This window comes from Callorhinus ursinus, unplaced genomic scaffold (assembly GCF_003265705.2).
Source record: "Callorhinus ursinus isolate GAN/ISIS: 27379988/994484 unplaced genomic scaffold, GSC_fseal_2.0 scaffold17, whole genome shotgun sequence".
In the NCBI taxonomy this organism is placed as follows: Eukaryota; Metazoa; Chordata; class Mammalia; order Carnivora; family Otariidae; genus Callorhinus; species Callorhinus ursinus.
In genome coordinates, this window is record NW_027397079.1 from 21,545,402 (window position 1) to 21,565,388 (window position 19,987).

The following is a 19,987-nucleotide window of genomic DNA, read 5'->3' on the forward strand; positions in this document are numbered from 1 at the left end:
TGCCCTCTCTGAAGAGTCTTTTCCTTTAAACTCTTTAACGTATTTATAAGCGCTCTTAAAGTTTGTATCTGGTAATTCAAACGTCTGGGTCATCACGGGGTCTGCTTCTATTGTCCATTTTACCTCTGGCTGAGGGTCACATTTTCCTGCTAATGTATATAATACTTGTCTATAGTAGATGTCGTGGATACTACATAATTGAAAATATAGATTTTGTCATCTTCCTTTGAAGAGTACTGAATTTTGTTTTGGTAGGTAGTTACTATACTGGCAGATCAGCTTGTGCCTATTGTAGATTAATTTTAGGTTTTATTGGGAAGGGTCTAGAATCACTCATATGCTAGAGTAGCCTTACTCTTAAGGCATGTCTTTAATTCTTGGGTTGTTTAATGAGGCCTTCACACCCTGGCTGATTTGAACTCTGATGTCTCCCAGGGCTGTGTGACCTCCAGTCCCTGCTTTCTGCCATGTGCCATGGAGTCTTGCCCTGCTTATGTGCTGTTAGTATTCAAAGACTTAAGAGTGTCCCTCTGCAGATTTCTGGGGCACCCCCTCTGCATGGCGCCCTCTTCTCTGGTCCTCTGTCCCACAGATTCCCGCTCCCCGAGCTAGCCTCAACTCTGGTTTCATTTCTTCCATCTCATGCACCTTCTCTATTCTGTTCGGGCTTCCCTTCCCTCTGCTGCAGTTTGGAAAGTGTTCCCAGGGAGAGAAAACAGAGCGAATGTAGAGTCAGCACACTGGTGTCTTTCTCTCAAGGATCAGAGCCCTGAAGTGTTTACTGTACACTGTTGTAATTTATGATAGAAGGATATGTCTGCCACCAGTTTCAGTCATGGCTGGACCCAAAACTCTTAATTGAGGTTTTCATTCCACCAATTAAATATTTTATTTCTAGAAATTTTATCTGGTAAGTGTATCTGTTTAATCCCAATGCTCTTTTTTTTTTTTAATAGTTTTTGTAATTCCATAGTTTGTTTCATACATAGCTCTGATTTGCTGTCTGTCAATTCTCACTCATAGTGGCTGGTTTTATCTAGATTTGGTAGTCGTTAAGAGGTTATGCTTGACTGTAATCCAAGAGAGTCTTGTTGGATGGTTTCTTCTGCTTCAGCTAGTGTGTTTCTCTCTCTGTGTGTGTGTATACACTTGTCTCAGGACCCTTCAGGACCTTCTTGAAGACTTTAGCTCAGAGGAGGGGGTCTTGGATCCAGGTTCTCCTCCTGACTGCTATTTCAAGGTTCAGTCTGCTCAGATACTGTCAGTAGAGAACTCTGTCTGGCCTCAGGGCAATCCTACCCTTTCACAAAACCTGCAGGCCCCCCATTATGCTAGTTTCAAGCCCCTGTGAACTCTGTTGCTCCAGCCTGGGATCCTTACCTATGTTCCTGGTTATTTCTAGCAAGTATAATTCAGGCTGCAAGCTACCTAATCTTCACCTTGGCTCCCTGAGGCTCAGCTCGTGGATTTTAAAAAATTTCTTTTTACCTCTTTTTCTTTTTTTCCTTTTTGAAGGGAGAAACCCCTGGAGACTAGAAATGCTTGTGTGTGTTGGGTATTGGGTGGTCTAGCTATCGTGGAAGAGAAGTTTACCTCTGACCTAAAATCTCAAGTACTGGGGAACAACAACACATGTATTAATTTTATAATCAGGAAAATAACAAAGAGATCAACAAATACCTGTATCTGAATTACTAATGTACATATTTATATGGTAAGTAATCACTGAGAAATTGAATTCTTAGTATAATCTGGTACTTTCATGTTGCCCAATTTTTTTCTCAAGGCCAAATACTAGCTAAAGGATACTTTCCATAGACTGAATCTTTGTAAGTTTTAGAAAAACATATTTAAGTTGACAAACGAAGACTGACATTTGGCTATGCTTTAATAGGCTGAACACCAAGCAAATCTTTTTTCCTTTATTTGTTCATTTTGCAATAAGTCTTGACATCACCTTCTCCTCTTTCTTAAATTTGCTTACTTAGCAGGGCACAATGCAGTTTTGATGTGCAATCTGATTTCAAAAGAATCTTTGAGACAGCTAATCTTCTATACACTCACTGTAATAAAATATTACAGCACAAACGGTACATAAGATACTCACTTTCTTGAGAACCTCTTAGCACCAAAGAGCAATGACATAAAACAGTATAGATTTTCAGTGTTTTTTTTTTTTTGTAGATTTTCCAGCTTGAATCTTTAACTCTTATAACACCTAGAGCTTGCAAAGAGTAAAGCATTATATGCCATAGACTGCAAGTATGTTTATTGTCTTTCATTCCTAAACTAATTTTATCTTCAGTTTAAAATCTACTAGTAGACTAATCTGCTTACCTTCAAGCTGCTTGCTTCATCCTTGAAAATATAGGTTTAAAAGTACCATACTGGGGGCACCTGGGTGGTTCAGTCGTTAAGTGCTTGCCTTCGGCTCAGGTCATGGTCCCAGGGTCCTGGGATCGAGCCTCCCATCGGGCTCCCTGCTCCGCGGGAAGCCTGCTTCTCCCTCTCCCACTCCCCCTGCTTGTGTTCCCTCTCTCGCTGTGTCTCTCACTGTCAGATAAATAAATAAAATCTTAAAAAAAAGAGAAAGAAAGTGCCATACTGAATTAGACTAATAATCAAGTTCAGTTCTTTGTCTCTTATGGTAAACATCGGCAAAATATGTTTTGTGAGAGTATGGATGCTGTCTTCCATTTTTTTTTTTTTTTTTGGTCCCCTTCATTAAATAGGCCTATGGTCCCGTCCCCACAGGTGACCGAATTCAGTTCCGTATGGGTACTTCCAGATATATTCTAAGTATGGAGGTTAAATATGCTGTTTGGGACACAACTTTTTTCCACTCCCTCCTGAAACCATCCAAAATGACAGAAAAGCATCACTTTCTTTCTCAGGGACAAGAGAGTACAGGCACAAAATTTTCAAATCTCAGGAACAGATGGTAATTACCAAAGAGAACTTAAATGCCTGCAACAGAGCGACACCCTCAAAGAGGCCGATTCACCCTGCAGAGTTCCCGAAAGGCTTAAGAATGGATGGATCCAGGGGCGCCTGGGTGGCTCAGATGGTTAAGCGTCTGCCTTCGGCTCAGGTCATGATCCCAGGGTCCTGGGATCGAGTCCCGCATCGGGCTCCCTGCTCCTTGGGAGCCTGCTTCTCCCTCTGCTTCTCTCCCTCTCTCTCTCTCTCTCTCCCTCTATCTCTCATGAATAAATAAAATATTAAAAAAAAGACTCAATCTTTAAAAAAAAAAAAAGAATGGATGGATCCAGATACCTCTGAAGCTGGCACTGTAAATAAGATTGACTGAAATTCTGTTTATAAAGCCTTTAGATCTCAAGCACCTCGTGCACCAACATTCCCTCCCCCTCCCCCCACCTCCCCTCCCCTGCCCAGCAGCTGAAGTTCTGCATCAGGACCAGAAAACAACCATTGTAGATGGAGTGAGATCCCCGGGAAGCATTTCTAAAATTATGATTAAAAACTTACTATTACTTGATGTGTTGGAATGTATTAACAATATATGTTTAGTTCTGGAGATGAGTCGGGGGTTGAATTCGTCATGGGTAGGTACATGAGAATTACACAAAAAATTAAGCAAGCTGAAAGGGTGAAAATTTTAACTCTAGGGAAAGTAAGAAGATGTATAAGAAAAGAAATATAATAACTGATGATGCTATAATAATTGATTTCACTAAAGTTATGTTCTAACTATACGAAAAGGATGGGGAAGGGGAAATGTCCGTCTTGGAGGGGGATTGCATAAAACAGCCAAACCCCCATCTTCCTTTGTAGGAAGTCAACAGTCAGTAATCTAAAAGATTAAATCAATCAGTAAGTATCTGTGTAACATATTATCCTGAAATAGGAAGGCAGATACCAAGATTAGAAAGTGGCATTGCCTCTGAGAGCAGAAGTGAGGGTTGAGGGGAAGAGAGATGCTGGTTTTTTTTTTAACCTTCTAGAGCTCTTTGACTTTCAGAAATATATACTTTCAGATACATATAACTTTAAGATACATTAAAATACAATTCTAGGCAATGAAAGTGTGTTTTGAACATATTGTAGATTCTTCTGTACCTTGCTGTGCTCCTATAAAAATACCTTGCCAATCATCTCAGATCAGCACGATAAGCAGACTTCATTCTTTTTCATAGTTACATGCAGTGTCATTTTGCAGACAGATTTGTTGGCATGCAAATTTATGAATATATGTATTGGGATATTACAATACCAGAAGTAAAATTCTAGGTCAGAACTTTGAGCTATTTCTAGATATTGCCCTCCAAAGATGCTGCGCCCAAACGTATGGCCTCACCAGTAATTGCCACACACGCTTAACCAACACTGTGTATTCCAAACCACTCCATCTCTTCAGTCTGATATGGGAAAGGATATATTGTCATTGATTTAACTTGCATGTCTTTAAATTTATTTTTCTAAAAACTGTCTATTCATTCCCAATTTATTTATTTTTAAAAAGGTTTTTATTTATTTATTTGACAGAGAGAGGAGGGAGGGGGAGAGAGAGAACACAAGCAGGGGGAGAGGCAGAAGGCAGCTCCCTGCTCAGCAGGGAGCCCAAAGCGGGACTCGATCCCAGGACCCTGGGTCCGTGACCTGAGCCGAAGGCAGACACTTAACGACTGAGCCACCCAGGTGCCTCTATTCAATCCAGGTTTAAAAATCTTTCCTCATTCAGATCCCTTTTCCATTCTCTTCTTACTTTCTCTATCCTGTGTCCCATAATTGCTTGTCCTTCTCTTCCTTTACAACACTGGATAAAATTTATCTTTCCCAGAAAACTTCCATAATAATGTTTTCATTTCCTCTCAGCATTGTATATTTATGTGCCTATAGTCACAATTATAGGTATATTCCTCAGTTCTTAAGATGTCTGCCAAAAATACTGATTGTGATCTAATGATAATTATAAAGATATAGAGAATTCCCTTTGCGTTGGCTTTCATCATACAGTATTTCACAGAATGTAAGATGTGACTGATTGCAGGACACAAAGTAAAAGGGCTGCCAATTGAAAGAAAAAACCACAATGCTTTCTTATCACTTAGAATTTTTATTTTAACATTAGTGAATATTATACAATTCATATTTTTACAGCCTATGGAAGTAAAAGCACTATGTAAAATGTTAATATATAGCTATAAAACAGTAGGAGTTGTCTTAATAAAATGATGCCTACCAAGTACTAACATTAGTAAAACAGGGTCTGCTGTAGTGTTGGTTTAATTAAGACATTTAAACAACCAGTACTGTAAAACAAAACCGATATTCCATTCAGTCACATGAAACTTTCTGACTATGACTCTAGAATACAGGAATTCCTATTATACAGTTTGAGAAGCTTATGGCTCTGTGATTTATTTACACCACTAAAATCCCGATGAGATTAATCTCATTGGCATGTATTGCTATACCAGAGGGCCTAAGATCTAAGATCCATGTTGGTTTGGTTATCAACAAAAATTTTCAAAGTTCGGAGGTGACATTTTTCAGAAAGACATTAGTCCACAGATACACATATAAACAAAGTACTAAGTTTCTCTATTCAAGGGCAGGTATATTCATTTTAAGATAATATAAGAATGTACAACAGGTTGCTTTACAATTGTATTTTATAATAAGAACAATAAACTAGGACTTAAGTTAAATGAATTTCTCAACAGGAAATGATTCTGAGAAATAGCATAAACCTTTTAACATGCAGACTTTCTGTAGAGAGTATGATACTAAAATTTACGTATAGCTTCATGTTTCCACAGAATAATTTGTAGAAGGAAACAACTGAGAGTAACAGCATACATATATTTAGTCTGTTACTATTTTCAAAGCATTAAAATTTTTTTAATCAATGTAAACAACAATCCAGTGAGAGATTTTCACCTCCCATTTTATAGATGATGAAGTTCAACAGTGATAATACAGAGGGAATCACTGTAGTTACTCTTTCTCAATTTAATTTATCGGAATATTTTATTTATTCCCATTTTAATATTATGTTGCAGCCTTATAGAAGAATATTCATTTACACTGAAAAGCAAAAAGACTGCATATGTACTATGCCTTTGGAGAGTGAGAGAATTATAAAGAATTTTAATGAGCTAATTCATTTTTAAATCTCTATTTAAAGAACTGTTCTCTTCTTCTATTCCTCCTACATATTATGCAAGTGTTAAAAAATTTGTCCATTTCTAGTACCATGTAATTCACCACATCCCTTGTCTACTTTTTAAGAATCAATATAAAGGAAAACAATACCTTAGGATAAAAAAAAAAAATAAAGAACTGTTCTCAATAGCAATTTCTTCATGTAGGCAAGACAATATAACTTAAATATAAAAGTAAATTGCATTTTTTCAGTTATCCTGGATAGCAAATAATTAATATTGAGAACATCCAGTGTAAGGTAAAATAGACTTTGTGCATGTTAAATGAGTGGGCTGGCACTTTCATTTAGTCAATCAATTGAATCAACCTTCAAAGCAGGTGAAATTAAATTATTATACTATATGGAATCTTCAAATCTACGAATCATATATTTCTATAGCAATGTAAGAAATAATACCAGATAAAGAATGCAAAAAGTTTAACAAATACATAGTCAATGATAATAGTAACATCTTCTTGGGAATAACATTACTTTTATAAATAGGCTGATGCAGAACTATCAATTTCACATTAATAACTCACAAAAACAAAGTCAGTATTTCCTATTTTCATATGCAAAAGCAAGGTAATAGCTGGAGTATGTACAATTTACATTAAATACATCTTAGGAAAGAAGATAAATGAACTTATCTTCCACATATAATATATAAATATATTAACTTAAATTCATTCTTTATTTTTGCACAGTATCCTTTTATAAACTACACTTTTTAACTGAAGAGACTTCCATTAGGTACTATCAAATTATTTTCTCCATGTGAAAGTCTAATTCTGTTTCTCACTAGAAAGTTTTTCTTTTCTCTTTAAGTCATATTGTTTTGAAATAATGAATTACACTTAAATTATTCATTATTACTGGCTGTCTGGCATGTGGTCCTTTCACAAGAAACAAAATATTAACTTCTACCAAATATATACATCGCTCTTCTAAACCATTTCATATTTGCGTTTTATAGCACTCGCAGACTAATGATATGCAGTAAGTCACAAAGCTTCAGGAGACTATTCTGACTAGTGGTACGAATGTACGCCGTCTGTGGTTAGGGGCAGAAGCGTGTCCAGGACCAGAATGGCAAGGATGGCGACGGCTGCCAATAATGACACTCTTTCCACCAGCGAGATGGGACTTTTTTTGAGGAAAAAAAAAATCTACATTTTACATTTCTTTACTGTATACATAAAAGAATAACAGACATTCTGATGACTTTGGTAAATGAGCAAAAACTTTTTAAAAACTTTATATGATTCACACAATATATGTTAAGTACTTTTAAACGTTAAAAGTACAATGTAAACCATCACAGTATATTATACAGTAACTTAATTTCTATTTGTTTTTCAAAATTATTTTAATGTAATTAAAAACCTGGTAATAATGGGGGTTTATCAACAATTTTAAAGGCCCTAAAATAAATCTCAAGGAATATTCATTTTCTGAAAATAAGTTCACAGTCCAAAACCAAAGAAAATATGTTGTTGCTGTTAATTTTTAAGGGATCTAGATTCCAGGAGTCATACATTATTTTGAAATGAGGCAATTTCTAATAAATAAATAAAAAATTTAAATACATTCTTATATAGTCATTGGAAGTATCTATATACTTCTGAAGGGAATGAAAAAGTACAGAGTTCAGTAAATCAAGGCAAAAGCTCAACTTGATAACACATAACATGTATAGTTAGTGAGAAGATGCATTTTAAGTGTCTTATGTTCAAGAATTCTGACAAATTATAATTAGCATTTCATCTTTTCCTTCATTTCTACATGTTCTGATCTCAGACCTGCTTCCATTCTCTGAAATTTGTGCTTCTTGCATCGTCGTGTAGATAATAATCCTTACAACTTTGCTTTGGAAGTACCTAATTAAAAAAAAATATATATATATATATAAAAGCAATATTTACTTAGGATGAAACCAAGAGTGATGGCATTAATCAACTATTATTATGGTATTAATGTGAAACAGTAAGGCACATAATGAAAACACTCGATGGAAAATATAAGATTCAAAGACTTCACTAAAACTTTTCCTTTAACTTAAAAGTTGAGTATTTTGTTTAGTAACTTGTCTAACCTTTGGTACTGTAAGGTCTAAAAGAGATGTTTTTGTCTCTTGGTCTATGTACTACTACATGGTTGGGAATACTACCTAAATGAACAAATGATAGGGTCTTACTTTTTTTAATGTTAGTTTAAATTCTTATAGGGAGTATAAAGCTCCTTCAAATAGAGACAAAGACCTGACTTCTTTTGTTCACTCAACAGTTACCACCTTAGATAGATAAATAAGCCTACTTGCCTCTAAACATTTTAGATCCAACATGAGTTTCCCAAATGAGTTCCATAAAAACATTAGATATGAAAGCTTTGCAAAATAGTGGGTACCTGGTTTTCTCTTAGAGAGACAAATAAATAGTGGCATATTAAGATCTGATAAGTTCTAAGGGGGAAGAAACCTACTGAACCATGCTTATTATAGTATTTCTCAAGCTTATTGGACTAAGCAGCTTTTTTTGTTTTTTAGAATAATACACATTGATATCCTATGGAACCACTTTGGGAAATACTGCTATAGACAAATACAAACGTTTCAAGCTCAAGAGAGATAGCAAGAAATATACATATTTGCAAGCATTCACTGTCCAGACCTAACTAATCAGAACCCACAATCAACCAACATTTTATAGCTACAATAGGCTCTTACAAGAAAAAAGGAAAAGCAAACCTCTCATTCTGGAGATTAGCAGCAAATATGAGTTACTTCTTTGGGTTGACACAAACTGAATGAATCTCCTGTATCTTCCTCAATTACTGTATTCTATGGTGATAGTTTAGTAACTAATACATAAGATGGCTTTGCCATCAGACAGAATGAGGCTCAAATCCTAGTGGGCCACTGACTAGCAAGTTATCTTCGGTAAATTACTCACTACGTCTTTATTTTCCCTGGTGTTAAATGGGACATCTGTCTCTGACTCTACATGTGGAACACCTCGTACAGGGCCAGGCACCTAAAATAACTAAAAAGTTACCTGCTATTATTGCAGCCGATGTTTGGACATGATCCTATAAAACAGTAACTAATATTCCTTAGATGCTAATGGTCCTAGATGATGAAAATCCTGCTTGGAGTTGTTATACTGTATCTGCTCAGATACAAAACTGTAGGTTTAAGAGAAAATTTTTCTTTCAAGACATTCCAAGAGAATTCCAGTCAGATGAGTATTTATTCTAGTTCATTTTTGGATCACAGCTTAATAGTAGCAAACCAATGCTTTGTTGTAATGGCTAATTCTTAAATTAAATTACTGGTCTAAAATCATTAGAAGAATAATTTGTAAATTGAATTAGTGGCCTAAAAATAAAAAAAAATAAGTTATAAGTCTATTTCTTTCAGCGATTTCCTAAATGTCATCATAGAAAAATAGATTATGACCCTTCCTTTGTTACTGAACAAATTTAGACAGAGACGCTAACATACTTATCTGCTATGAAGTTCCTTCTTTAGACAGGATTTGAAAGTGGGATACTTCTGCACTGTTTTATAACCCTGTAGAACAGAGGATTAAAAAGTAAGCAAATGTAAATAAAATGTTATGGGGACACAGGTATGCAATAAATACATAAAGCAAAAATAAAAACACATAAAATTTGAGAGAGAAATAGTGTCAGAGGCTTCTAGCATAGTTTATATTTTAATTCGATCTTGCTACTCTAAAATTTTTGAGGAAAAATAAGTGATTTTCAACGTATATCCATCCTTTCAGGTTATTCGTGCCATCAGTCACCAATGTTAACAAGTGACCGCTAGGTGGCAGTTAAGTACACAGTATCTGTACCAACACGCTTTGGATTTTTAAAAAGTCATTAAAAATCCCTAAAAACGTTTCAGATGAATTTTGATTTTTTTGGGGGGGTATATATAACTTTTTATCTTTTTAGATGTATAATACTTAGGGGTATTCTTACCAAAGAGAGAAGACTGAACATTCTAGCTGTTACAAGAAAAATTTTTTCTTTTTCCATTTGTGGCACATCCACAAATATGTTAAATGTGTAAACATTTGTTGACTTACACTATAGTTCATAATTTAAAACATATTTCTGAGAAAAAATCATTAGTAATTTTCAGTATAAGGCAGTATAAGAAACAGTTCAACAGACAAAATTTTTTTTACCTTGTTTTCCATTTAAAGTACTGAAGATGCAGTGACTTAAGAGCCTCGAATTGCTTACTGGAAATCTGCATCGTGCAAAATGAGAATCATGCTATTTCTTTGTATAGTACCAAGTCTGAACTGCCTGTGTGCTGACTGAATTAATCAAAAAATATTTGGCAACAGTTCTCCCCACAAACCGAGATGGAGACATTAAATTAATTGAATATGAAAATAAGTCACTGAAATTCAAACTGATTTATATTTTTAAAAAGCATTAACTTTTATCACCTTAAAGTGTTTTGGAAAATAAGTATGACCTTATGTTTTTTCTTCTCAAATATAACATTTCACATTTATATCCTTAAAAATTTATATAAATTGTTTTTGAAACTTAGACGGGGTTTTTTCCTTCTTCAATTTTTAAAAAGGGTATCAATAGGCTTCAAGTTTATTGGTTTACCTGGAATCCTCTATGGAGTCTGTCTTTCATAATTCCAATAAATTCTTTATAACTTAATTGATCATCTTTGTCAACGTCAAAAATCTTGAAGACTGTGTTCACTAAATGTGGTGAAAGTTTGAGGCCAGTAGCTACATAAACGGCACGCTTGAACTCATCTAGATAAATGTTACAGAAAAGAAGTAAACGGTTAACATTATTTTTATAATCTGTTAATTGCTAGAAAGGTTATAAAAGAAGTTTTTCTAAACATGGGTCATGACCTTAGGTAACACATGACTCTTCTTTAATCATGCTATCTTTCAGGGAACAGAAAATGTTTGTGGTTTGAATTAAAAGGACCAAGAAGTAGCTGTATCTTAGGTTAATAATGTATTCATATTCAGTGGATGTTTAATGAGCACCTACTACCAGTGACAGACACTTTAGAAATTAAGATGAATAAGTTACCAAGAAACTTACGGTTCAGATGGGCGATGAGACACCTGCCCAAATAACCTAACACAGGACCACACAAAATTCAAAGTGTATGAGAACTTGGACATGAGTGATTACTTCTGTCTGTAGTGTGGAGTCGTAGGGAAAGGAGAGAGAAGAGCAGTGATTAAGAAAGGCTGTGATTTGTATGTGAGCTGAGCCCTGAGAGATGGATGGGGTCAGCTTGTGGAACTGAAGAGTTTCCATAGCAGGCATGTTGCAGAAGAGGTCTATGTCTTAGAAAGATCATTCTGTGAGTTGTCTAGGAAACATCAGAGAGGAAAAGAGAGATGTATTTATTCCTAGCACCTGCAAGAACACACTTTTGATTTCCTTCATTCCTAGTTACATAAAGTAAAAGAGTAACTTTCCATTCTGAACCAGGTAAGCAGATACTGACTTGTTTTTCTTCTCAAGGTTGACTAGTGGGTTTATCATGGCAGTAAATGCTAGTTTGTGAAGGCAGGGTTCCCAAAGTTTTTGTTTGAAAACACTTAAGGTAGGTTGAGTTGAGAGGATGCCTTATTTGAACATCTGCACCAGACAAAGGGTGAAATATGAATAATTTTCAGGTTTCTCTAACTCAGTGAATACATGAATGCAGCTAAGTGAGGGATTCAATATCTATGTTTTTGGGAGAGAGAGAATTTATTAGCACTTAAGGCCCATAGTTTGGCTTCTCCCCAGAACTTGGGAATAACAAGACTGTCCTCTGAGATTTAAACCTGGGAATTAGCACTTACTAGGTTATGGCAGACACAGGTAAAATTACTTCAAAGACATAAATAGAAAGTCCTCATGTGGCAAGAATATTAAAAAAGGATATGACCCATGAGGAAGGGAAAGTGGTCACAGCCGCAGAATCCTAGGAAAACGACTGGACTTGTTTGTCTACAGGGCAAGAATGAGCTGGTCCTGAGGATGACAGCATTCTGAATTCTGTGACAGCTGTATTTCTTTGTAAATTAATGCAAAATCAACATTCGATTTTATATATTATTCATAAAACTCCATTAATGTAAGTCCACAGCAGAGGGGGTTCTGGCGGCAACATTCAGGTTTCTGAGTCAGCAGAGATTGAGAGTAAAATCGGAAATATAAATATCATCCTGTGACAACGTTTGGGCATGGCCAGTTGGCTCTTCTACAGGTAGACAGGTATCCCTCCATGTTACCAGCGGCCATGACGTTTCTTCCCCTTTGGATCTTTACAAGCATTGTTAGCTCTTCCCCATAATATGAAATGAAGCCAGTAATAAGTTTAATGGAAAAATTTAGCAAATTTCCCTAACTGCTTAGGGAAAACAGATTTCCCATTGAAGCATACACCACACTTTCAAGCAACTTGATGGCCAATATGAAATGTCTCATTAATTTGTTGTCAAAGTTCCTAGAAGCAACATATGATTAGTTTTTCCTTTTAAGTTTTGAAAGACGATTACTTACCTTGCCCTATAGAACGACTTGCAAAATTATACATATTCAAGGCTATTGCAAAGTCTTCCAAGTTGTTCAAAAACTGGAAAAATGACCTGAATTCGTCAAATGTGATGCCCTATATTAAGAGAATATATGTAAATATATTTAGTTTTGCCAAATTTATTACAATAAATATCCATACTTACTAGAAATAAATAGATTAAGCATCTGCAATGTACCTTGTAAGTAAACATTTCCAGGGCACATTCTGAAGCCTCCTTTCTCCAAATTAAATGTAAAATTCACTCAATTTCCACTGCATGCGGTTGCTACCATTAGCAATGCTAGGTGAAAATATTTTTAGAACACTGTCATATCAGCACAGTGTTTCAAAAAATAATTCAACAAAAATGAATAAAAAAGTTACAATTGTGGTAACTCTGTATTTCAGGCCTAAATTTTTTAAACCCTGAAAGTAACTATGATTAAGAAAAAGAAAAAAAAGTAAGAGGAAGACAACCCCTAAAACACCAGTTTCTCCCGTACATGTATTCCTTAAATGTAACTTAGCATTAGGTAGGTCATCAACATCTGTAATAATGACAATGCAAAAATCAACATGCTGAGTAAGCCAAAAGCAGTGTACTTTTACTTATTTCTGTCGTGATAATACTGCCAGGATAGCAGGAGGAAGTACAATGAGTGTACACTTATAGTTCTGGGCCCAACACCGGGCCTTGGTGAGGGACCATGGAAAGGCTTCTAGAATGTCATTTACATAAATTGCAATTATTGCTACTGCTACTAGTTCAATTAAACAGGAACATTATTTAAAATAAGCACAATGTATCTTAGATAATACCAATTTGGACATGAAGAGCTACATTTAATTATTGTGTTCTCAGCAAAACTGACATAATTGAGAAAGTAAACAGAAAAAGAGCAGAGGGCTAAGAGCTGGGGCTTAACAATTTCGCACTTTAAGGTAGAAGTAAAAGGAAAGGGAAACTAACAAGGCAGCATTGGAAAGCCAGGGAAAGAACCAGAAGAGTCTAATATAAGCCAACTACGGATTAAATGATTATCAAAATAATATTCATTACCAGTTTATTATCATAATAATAATACTAATTTTTGGTATACATTATTTCCACTTCACTTGCAATGCCTTTTTACTTACAAGGAGAATTCTCACTGTCTTTTTTCTTCACAATTTTCTCTCTTTTCTAATATTCATTTATGGACACTCCAACCCTGGATTCTGCTTTGTGACCCAATCCCACCTGCCATGTTTTCCAGGGAGGGCTGTTTGAATCAATTAGGGGGACTGAGCCAAAAGGGGTTTGTCTTGATGTGGAGAGCTTGTTGCTAGGGAAACTGGTCACTGTTCTGGTTCTGTATCAGTTTATGCTGCAACCAGCTGCCACAGCAATTTTTAAGCAAAGTATAAACAAAAATGTCAATACTTTTACGGAAGATAAGATTAAAAAGCAAATCAAGGAATGACAGAATAGAATGTTCACCACCGGAATCTTTAGATTTTTCAAAACAGTGTTCTGTTTGGAAAAGACAAGTCAAATTCAAAACCATACAGTAATTCTTCTATGTAGATTAAACTCTTTATGTTTGGAAATATGGAACTGTAAATTGAAAAATAGGGCATTCATCTTGATGGAGATAATTTAAAGCAATCCATTCTTAACAGCAGTGAGGGAAAGACAGTGTCAGGGAGAGGGAGGATGGTCATTTCTTCCTCCTCCCCACCCTCACCACCAGAATCACTTTTGTTAATGGAACATTTGGATTTGGATGAAATGTGTCCTAATTGTTAGAAGGGGAGTGAAAAGAAGTAACTTACATTTTATCAAAAACAAAATGATGATAACAACTGAAAAATTTAAAGCATCAAAAAGACATGAAACTGAGAGTTCAGAAATAAACCCAAATACCTATGATAGACTGATTTTCAGTAAGAGTCCCAAGGTCATTTACTGGAGAAAGAACATCTTTCTTTTTAACAAATGGTGCTGGACAACTGTATATCCACATGTAAACGAAAGGTATTGAACTTTTATTTCACTCCATATAAAAAAATTAACCCAAAATGGATCAAATACCTAAACTTAATAGGTAAAATTGTAAAAATCTTACAAAAACCAGAAATGAAAACTTCATGACCTTGGAATTGGACAATGGTTTCTTCCCTTTTTTTTTTTTTTAACATTGATATATTGTTTATTTTCAAAGTGGAAGGGATGTTGTTATCTCCTACTTGGTAATGGTTTCTTAAATATGACACCCAAAGTATGAGCAACAAAATTAAAAATAGATAAATGAGACTTTGTCAAAAGTAAACATTTTTGTGTATTAAAGGATACTATCAAGGAAAGTAAAAAGACAGCACACAGAATGGGAGAAAATATTTGCAAACCATATATCTAATGAGCTTCTAGTATCCAGAACATATAAAGAACTTTTTAAAAATCAATAACATAAAGACAACATGTTGAAAACATGGGCAAAAGACTTGAGTAGACATTTCTCCAAAGAAAATATACAAATGGCCAACAGGTACAGGAGCAGATGCTCAACATCATTATTCACCGGGGAAGTGCAAGTCTCAACCACAATGATCCCACTTCACATCCACTAGGAGGACTAAAAATAAAATGGCAGGCAATAACAGTGTTATTGTGGAGAAAAGGTAGAGAAAATAGAAACTTCATTCATTATTAATGGATTAATATAGTTACTTTGGAAAGCAGCTTGGTAGTTCTTTAAAATGTTAAAAATTAAGGATGCTTTGTGACCCAGCTATTTACTCTGAAGTATATATCTAATTCTCTGATAATTCAGAACATATGTCCACATGAAAAAATGCAGACAAATGCTCATAACAGCATTATTTAAATAGTCCAACTGGAAACAACTCACCAACTGACAAACAGAGGAAGTGTGGTATATCCATATGATAAAGTATTATGTGGCAATAAAAGGGAATGAAGTGCTGATATTTGCTAAAATATTGATAAACTCTGAAAAAGTTATGCTAAGTTAAAGAAGCCAGACACAAAGGCTCACACATTGTATGATTCCACTTACATGAAATATCCATAATAGACAAATCCACAGAAACAGAAAGAGGATCAGTAGTTGCTGTGGGCTGAGGGGAAGCGGAATGGGTTATGGGATTTCTGTGTAAGATGATGAAAAAGTTCTGGGACCAGCACTAGTGATGGTTGTGTAACATTGTGAACATAATTAATACCACCACATTTTACTCTTTAAGATGGTTAAAATGGTAGATTTTATGTTATGTGTATTTTACAATAAAAATGTACATATACTACTGAAATATGTCATTCAGGATGTGAACAAGCACTTGGATTGAACTGTGCGGCAAGGCATAAGTGAACACAACTGAGACAGTTGATAAGACATAATTCAGTACAAAGACAAACTAGAAAATGCGGAAGATCTCAAACTGCTACCGTAATTACACTGGTGGTACGGGCTGCTACCACGCCCCGCCTGCAGCCATGAGGGTGCTCCCAATGTGTGCACTTGTTTTTCTTCGGTGGAGGTGCATAAGCCTGAAATAATTCTTAGAAGACCAGGGTAGGGGGCCTAAAGAATCAATCCCTCCACTGAAACAACCATCAGCTGAGAAAGACTGACAGAATCAACTTTTTTGAAACTCCGGAATCGAATCTGAAGTTTACAGCAAGGAGGGGACTGAGCAATAAAGAGAAGGGTCGCTGAAATTCAGTGTGAGCCTTGTGGTGTTTCTGTTCACTGAACTACCATTTTCAGCTTTTAGTGCTATGGCAGCAGTTTTGGGACTAGCGGCTGATGTTCCTGGTGTGGCTTCCTAGTGCCAGAGGGCTAATACGGGCCTTGTTATTAACATGGTGTGGTATGGGATTTGGTTTGTCTGGTGGTTCCTTGAGGGACTAGTGCAGAGGCTGACTTTTGATTTGCCCCCTTGGTCTTGGACTGGTTTGGCTTTCATGGTGACAGTGACAACTATCGAAAGATATAAGGACATGCACACTCTGTGCCTGTTTGAGGCAAGGGATGACGGATGGGACAAGTGGCAGACAGAATCCAAAAACCTGGCAAAGAGAAGGCTGAGGAGAATGGTTATTGGAACAGGGGCTCAAAGGGCCATTGTAAATACATGGGAAATTAAACAGGCCCAGGAACTGACACATGCTTTGAAAAGACCTGAGTGGATGTTAGGTAACTACCTCTGGCAGATCTGTGGGCTTTGTGGAAATAGGAGATCAAGGCAAAGGAAGAGGCTTAGGTAGCCTGGCTTAGTGTTGAAGGAATGCTCCAGCTCAGAGCTGAACTGCAAAGACAGTACTATATGTATTTTTTTCTTCCTGGCATTAGGCATTTAAGGAAATCTCTGTCAGTTCTCTGGCTAATCACAAAGATAACAGAACAGAGTCTTCAGTGATTGCACATGACAAGAAATACAGTCTTTTCCATTTGTTTAGTGACTTTCCAAGCTACCTTGCAAATGGACAACCACAGGGGAGAGTCTGGTTTTTCAGAGTTAACAAAGCATAATATTCAAAATGCTTAGGTTTTAGCAAAAATTACAATGCATACAAAGAATTAGGAAGATATGGCCATTGACAGGAAAAAAAAGATCAACAAACCATCCTTGAGAAGTTTAATCATTGGACCAAATAGACAAAGACTTTGAATCAACTGTCATATACACTCAAAGGGCTAAAGGAAAACCATGGATAAAGAACTAAAGAAAATCAGGAAAACTACCTGTGAACAAAATGAGAGTATCAATAGATAGAAATTATAAAAAGGAACCAAATAAAAATTCTGGAGCTGAAAAGTACTATAACTGAAATGTAAAGTTGAGTAGATGCTCAGCAATAGATTTGAGCAATCAGAATAAAGAATCAGTTAAAAGTATTCAGTTTGAGGAGCAGAAAAAAAAAATAAAGAAAAGTAACAGAACCTAAGGAACCTGCAGACACCATGGAGCATACCAAAATACACATTATGGGATGTCCAGAAGGAATAAGAAAGAGAAAAGAGCAGAAAGAATTTTTTAAAAATAAGATTGAAAACTTCTGAAATTTGATGAAAGATAAGTCTATGCATTTAAGAAGCTTTACTGACTTTAAGCAGAATAAATTGAAAGAGACTCATACCAAGACATATACTTAAACTGTCAAAAGATAAAGACAATCATGCAAACAGCAGGCGAGAAGTGATTCTTCACATATAAGGAATCCTCAGTAAGATTAACAGCTGATTTTTCATCAGAAACCAGGAGGCCGGGGCGCGTGGGTGGCTCAGTCGTTAAGTGTCTGCCTTCGGCTCAGGTCATGATCTCAGGGTCCTGGGATCGAGCCCTACATCGGGCTCCCTGCTCCACGGGAACCCTGCTTCTCCCTCTCCCCCTCCCCCTGCTTGTGTTTCCTCTCTCACTGTCTCTCTGTCAAATAAGTAAATAAAACTAAAAAAAAAAAAAAAAAAGAAAGAAACCATGAGGCCAAAAGTGAGCAGGATAGTTCAAGTGCTAAAAGAAAATCTGACAACCAAGAATTCTATAGGTGGCAAAGCCATCCTTCAAAAATGATTAAGGCATTCTCAGATAATATGTAGTAAAACTATCCTTCAAAAATGAAGAAAGTCAGACATTCTCAGATAAACAGCAGCCAATGGAGCTCATTACTAGCAGATCTGTCCTACAAGAAATACTAAAGGGAATCATTAAAGCTGAAAAGAAAGAAAACCAGGCTCTAACTCAAAGCTATATGAAGAAATAAAGAATTTCATTTAAGGTAAAGCTAATGGTAATTATACAGATACCATTTCACACCCACTAGGATGGTTATTACTTACTTGAATATATATATATATATATATATATATATATATATATATATATTCATCCATGGACAGATGAATGGATAAACAGTATATGTACAATAGAATATTATTCAGCCATAACAAGGAATGAAGTACTGATACAAGTTACAACATACAGGAACCTCAAAAATATAATGATGGAAGCCAAACATATAAGGTCACATATTGCGTGATTTTATTGATATAAAAAAGAATAAGTAAATCCATTGAAACAGAAATCAGACAATAGTTCCTAGAGGCTGGGGAGAAATACTTAAGAACAGGGTTTCTTTTTGGTGTTACGAAATGTTTTGGAAATAAAGATAGTGTTTCTATTGTGTCCATACTAAATGCCACGTGAATTGCTCAGTGTAAGACAGTTTATGTTACATGATGTTTACCTCAATAAAATAAACAGAAACAAAAGACTAGAATGAGAAAAAGATGAACTTGAAAAATCCATCTTAGTCATTAGAAGACATTATCAGTCAAATAAAAATAACCCTTCAGAAAATACGGTCTTACAAGAGCCTCAAGAGTAAATTACAGGGGCGCCTGGGTGGCTCAGTTGGTTAAGCGACTGCCTTCGGCTCGGGTCATGATCCTGGAGTCCCGGGATCGAGTCCCGCATCGGGCTCCCTGCTCAGCGGGGAGTCTGCTTCTCCCTCTGACCCTCTTCTCTCTCGTGCTCTCTATCTCTCATTCTCTCTCAAATAAATAAATAAAATCTTTAAAAAAAAAAAGAGTAAATTACATTTGTTCTCAATGCAAAATGCATGCTCATCTCATAAAGTGAGTATGCTACTAGTTATATTGTTCAAATTATATAGGTAACTGATCTAAATGACAACTAGATAACTTTTAAAATATAAACAACTTTAAAAGGCTAAGGGAAATGGGGCATTTTGGAATAAGCAGAAAATTCAAACTTGGAAGTTTACTGGCTGAATGAATGACCTGAAGTCACTTAAATCTTGCTGAATAACAGTTTCCTCAAAGCTTAATAATGAATTTTACTACTTTCTTGTTACTATTTACATTACATAGTTATTAGCAGAAGCCCTCTTCCCTTCTACAGTCTCTACCTACATTCTCTCCTAGGTAAGTTCAGTTGGTCCCATGGCATTTACAATTTTTAAAAACTATTTTATATGGCACTGTATTCATCTGTTCAAAATTTGAAAGGGACAAAAGCATGTACAACGCAAAATCTCCCTCCCTCTCACCCTTGTTCCTTAGCCATGCAGTTCCTTTCCTTGGAGGAACCACTGTCTCTAATTACGTGGGTCCTTCCAGAATTAGCATAGGCTATCTTTTTAAACAAATGATAGTATACTGTACACGTTGTTTGAAATTGTGCTCTTTTTCACTTGTGTCTTGGAGATCATTCTA

At 35.7% G+C, this 19,987-nt stretch overlaps 1 protein-coding gene across 4 annotated transcripts in view; it reads right to left on the reverse strand.

The window, feature by feature from the left end:
• Positions 1–5,057: 5,057 nt before the first annotated feature.
• Positions 5,058–19,987, reverse strand: part of MICU3 (mitochondrial calcium uptake family member 3) — a 104,830-nt gene continuing 89,900 nt past the window's right edge. For all 4 annotated transcript variants that reach the window (XM_073902370.1, XM_025886310.2, XM_073902369.1 and 1 more), the window contains 4 exons: positions 12,734–12,842; positions 10,811–10,968; positions 9,672–9,740; positions 5,058–8,049 (listed from right to left, as the gene is read on the reverse strand). In XM_073902370.1, the coding sequence (XP_073758471.1) occupies positions 9,672–9,740; positions 10,811–10,968; positions 12,734–12,842 (336 nt within the window). In that variant the 3' untranslated portion in view covers positions 5,058–8,049. The remainder of the gene's footprint in view (positions 8,050–9,671; positions 9,741–10,810; positions 10,969–12,733; positions 12,843–19,987) is intronic.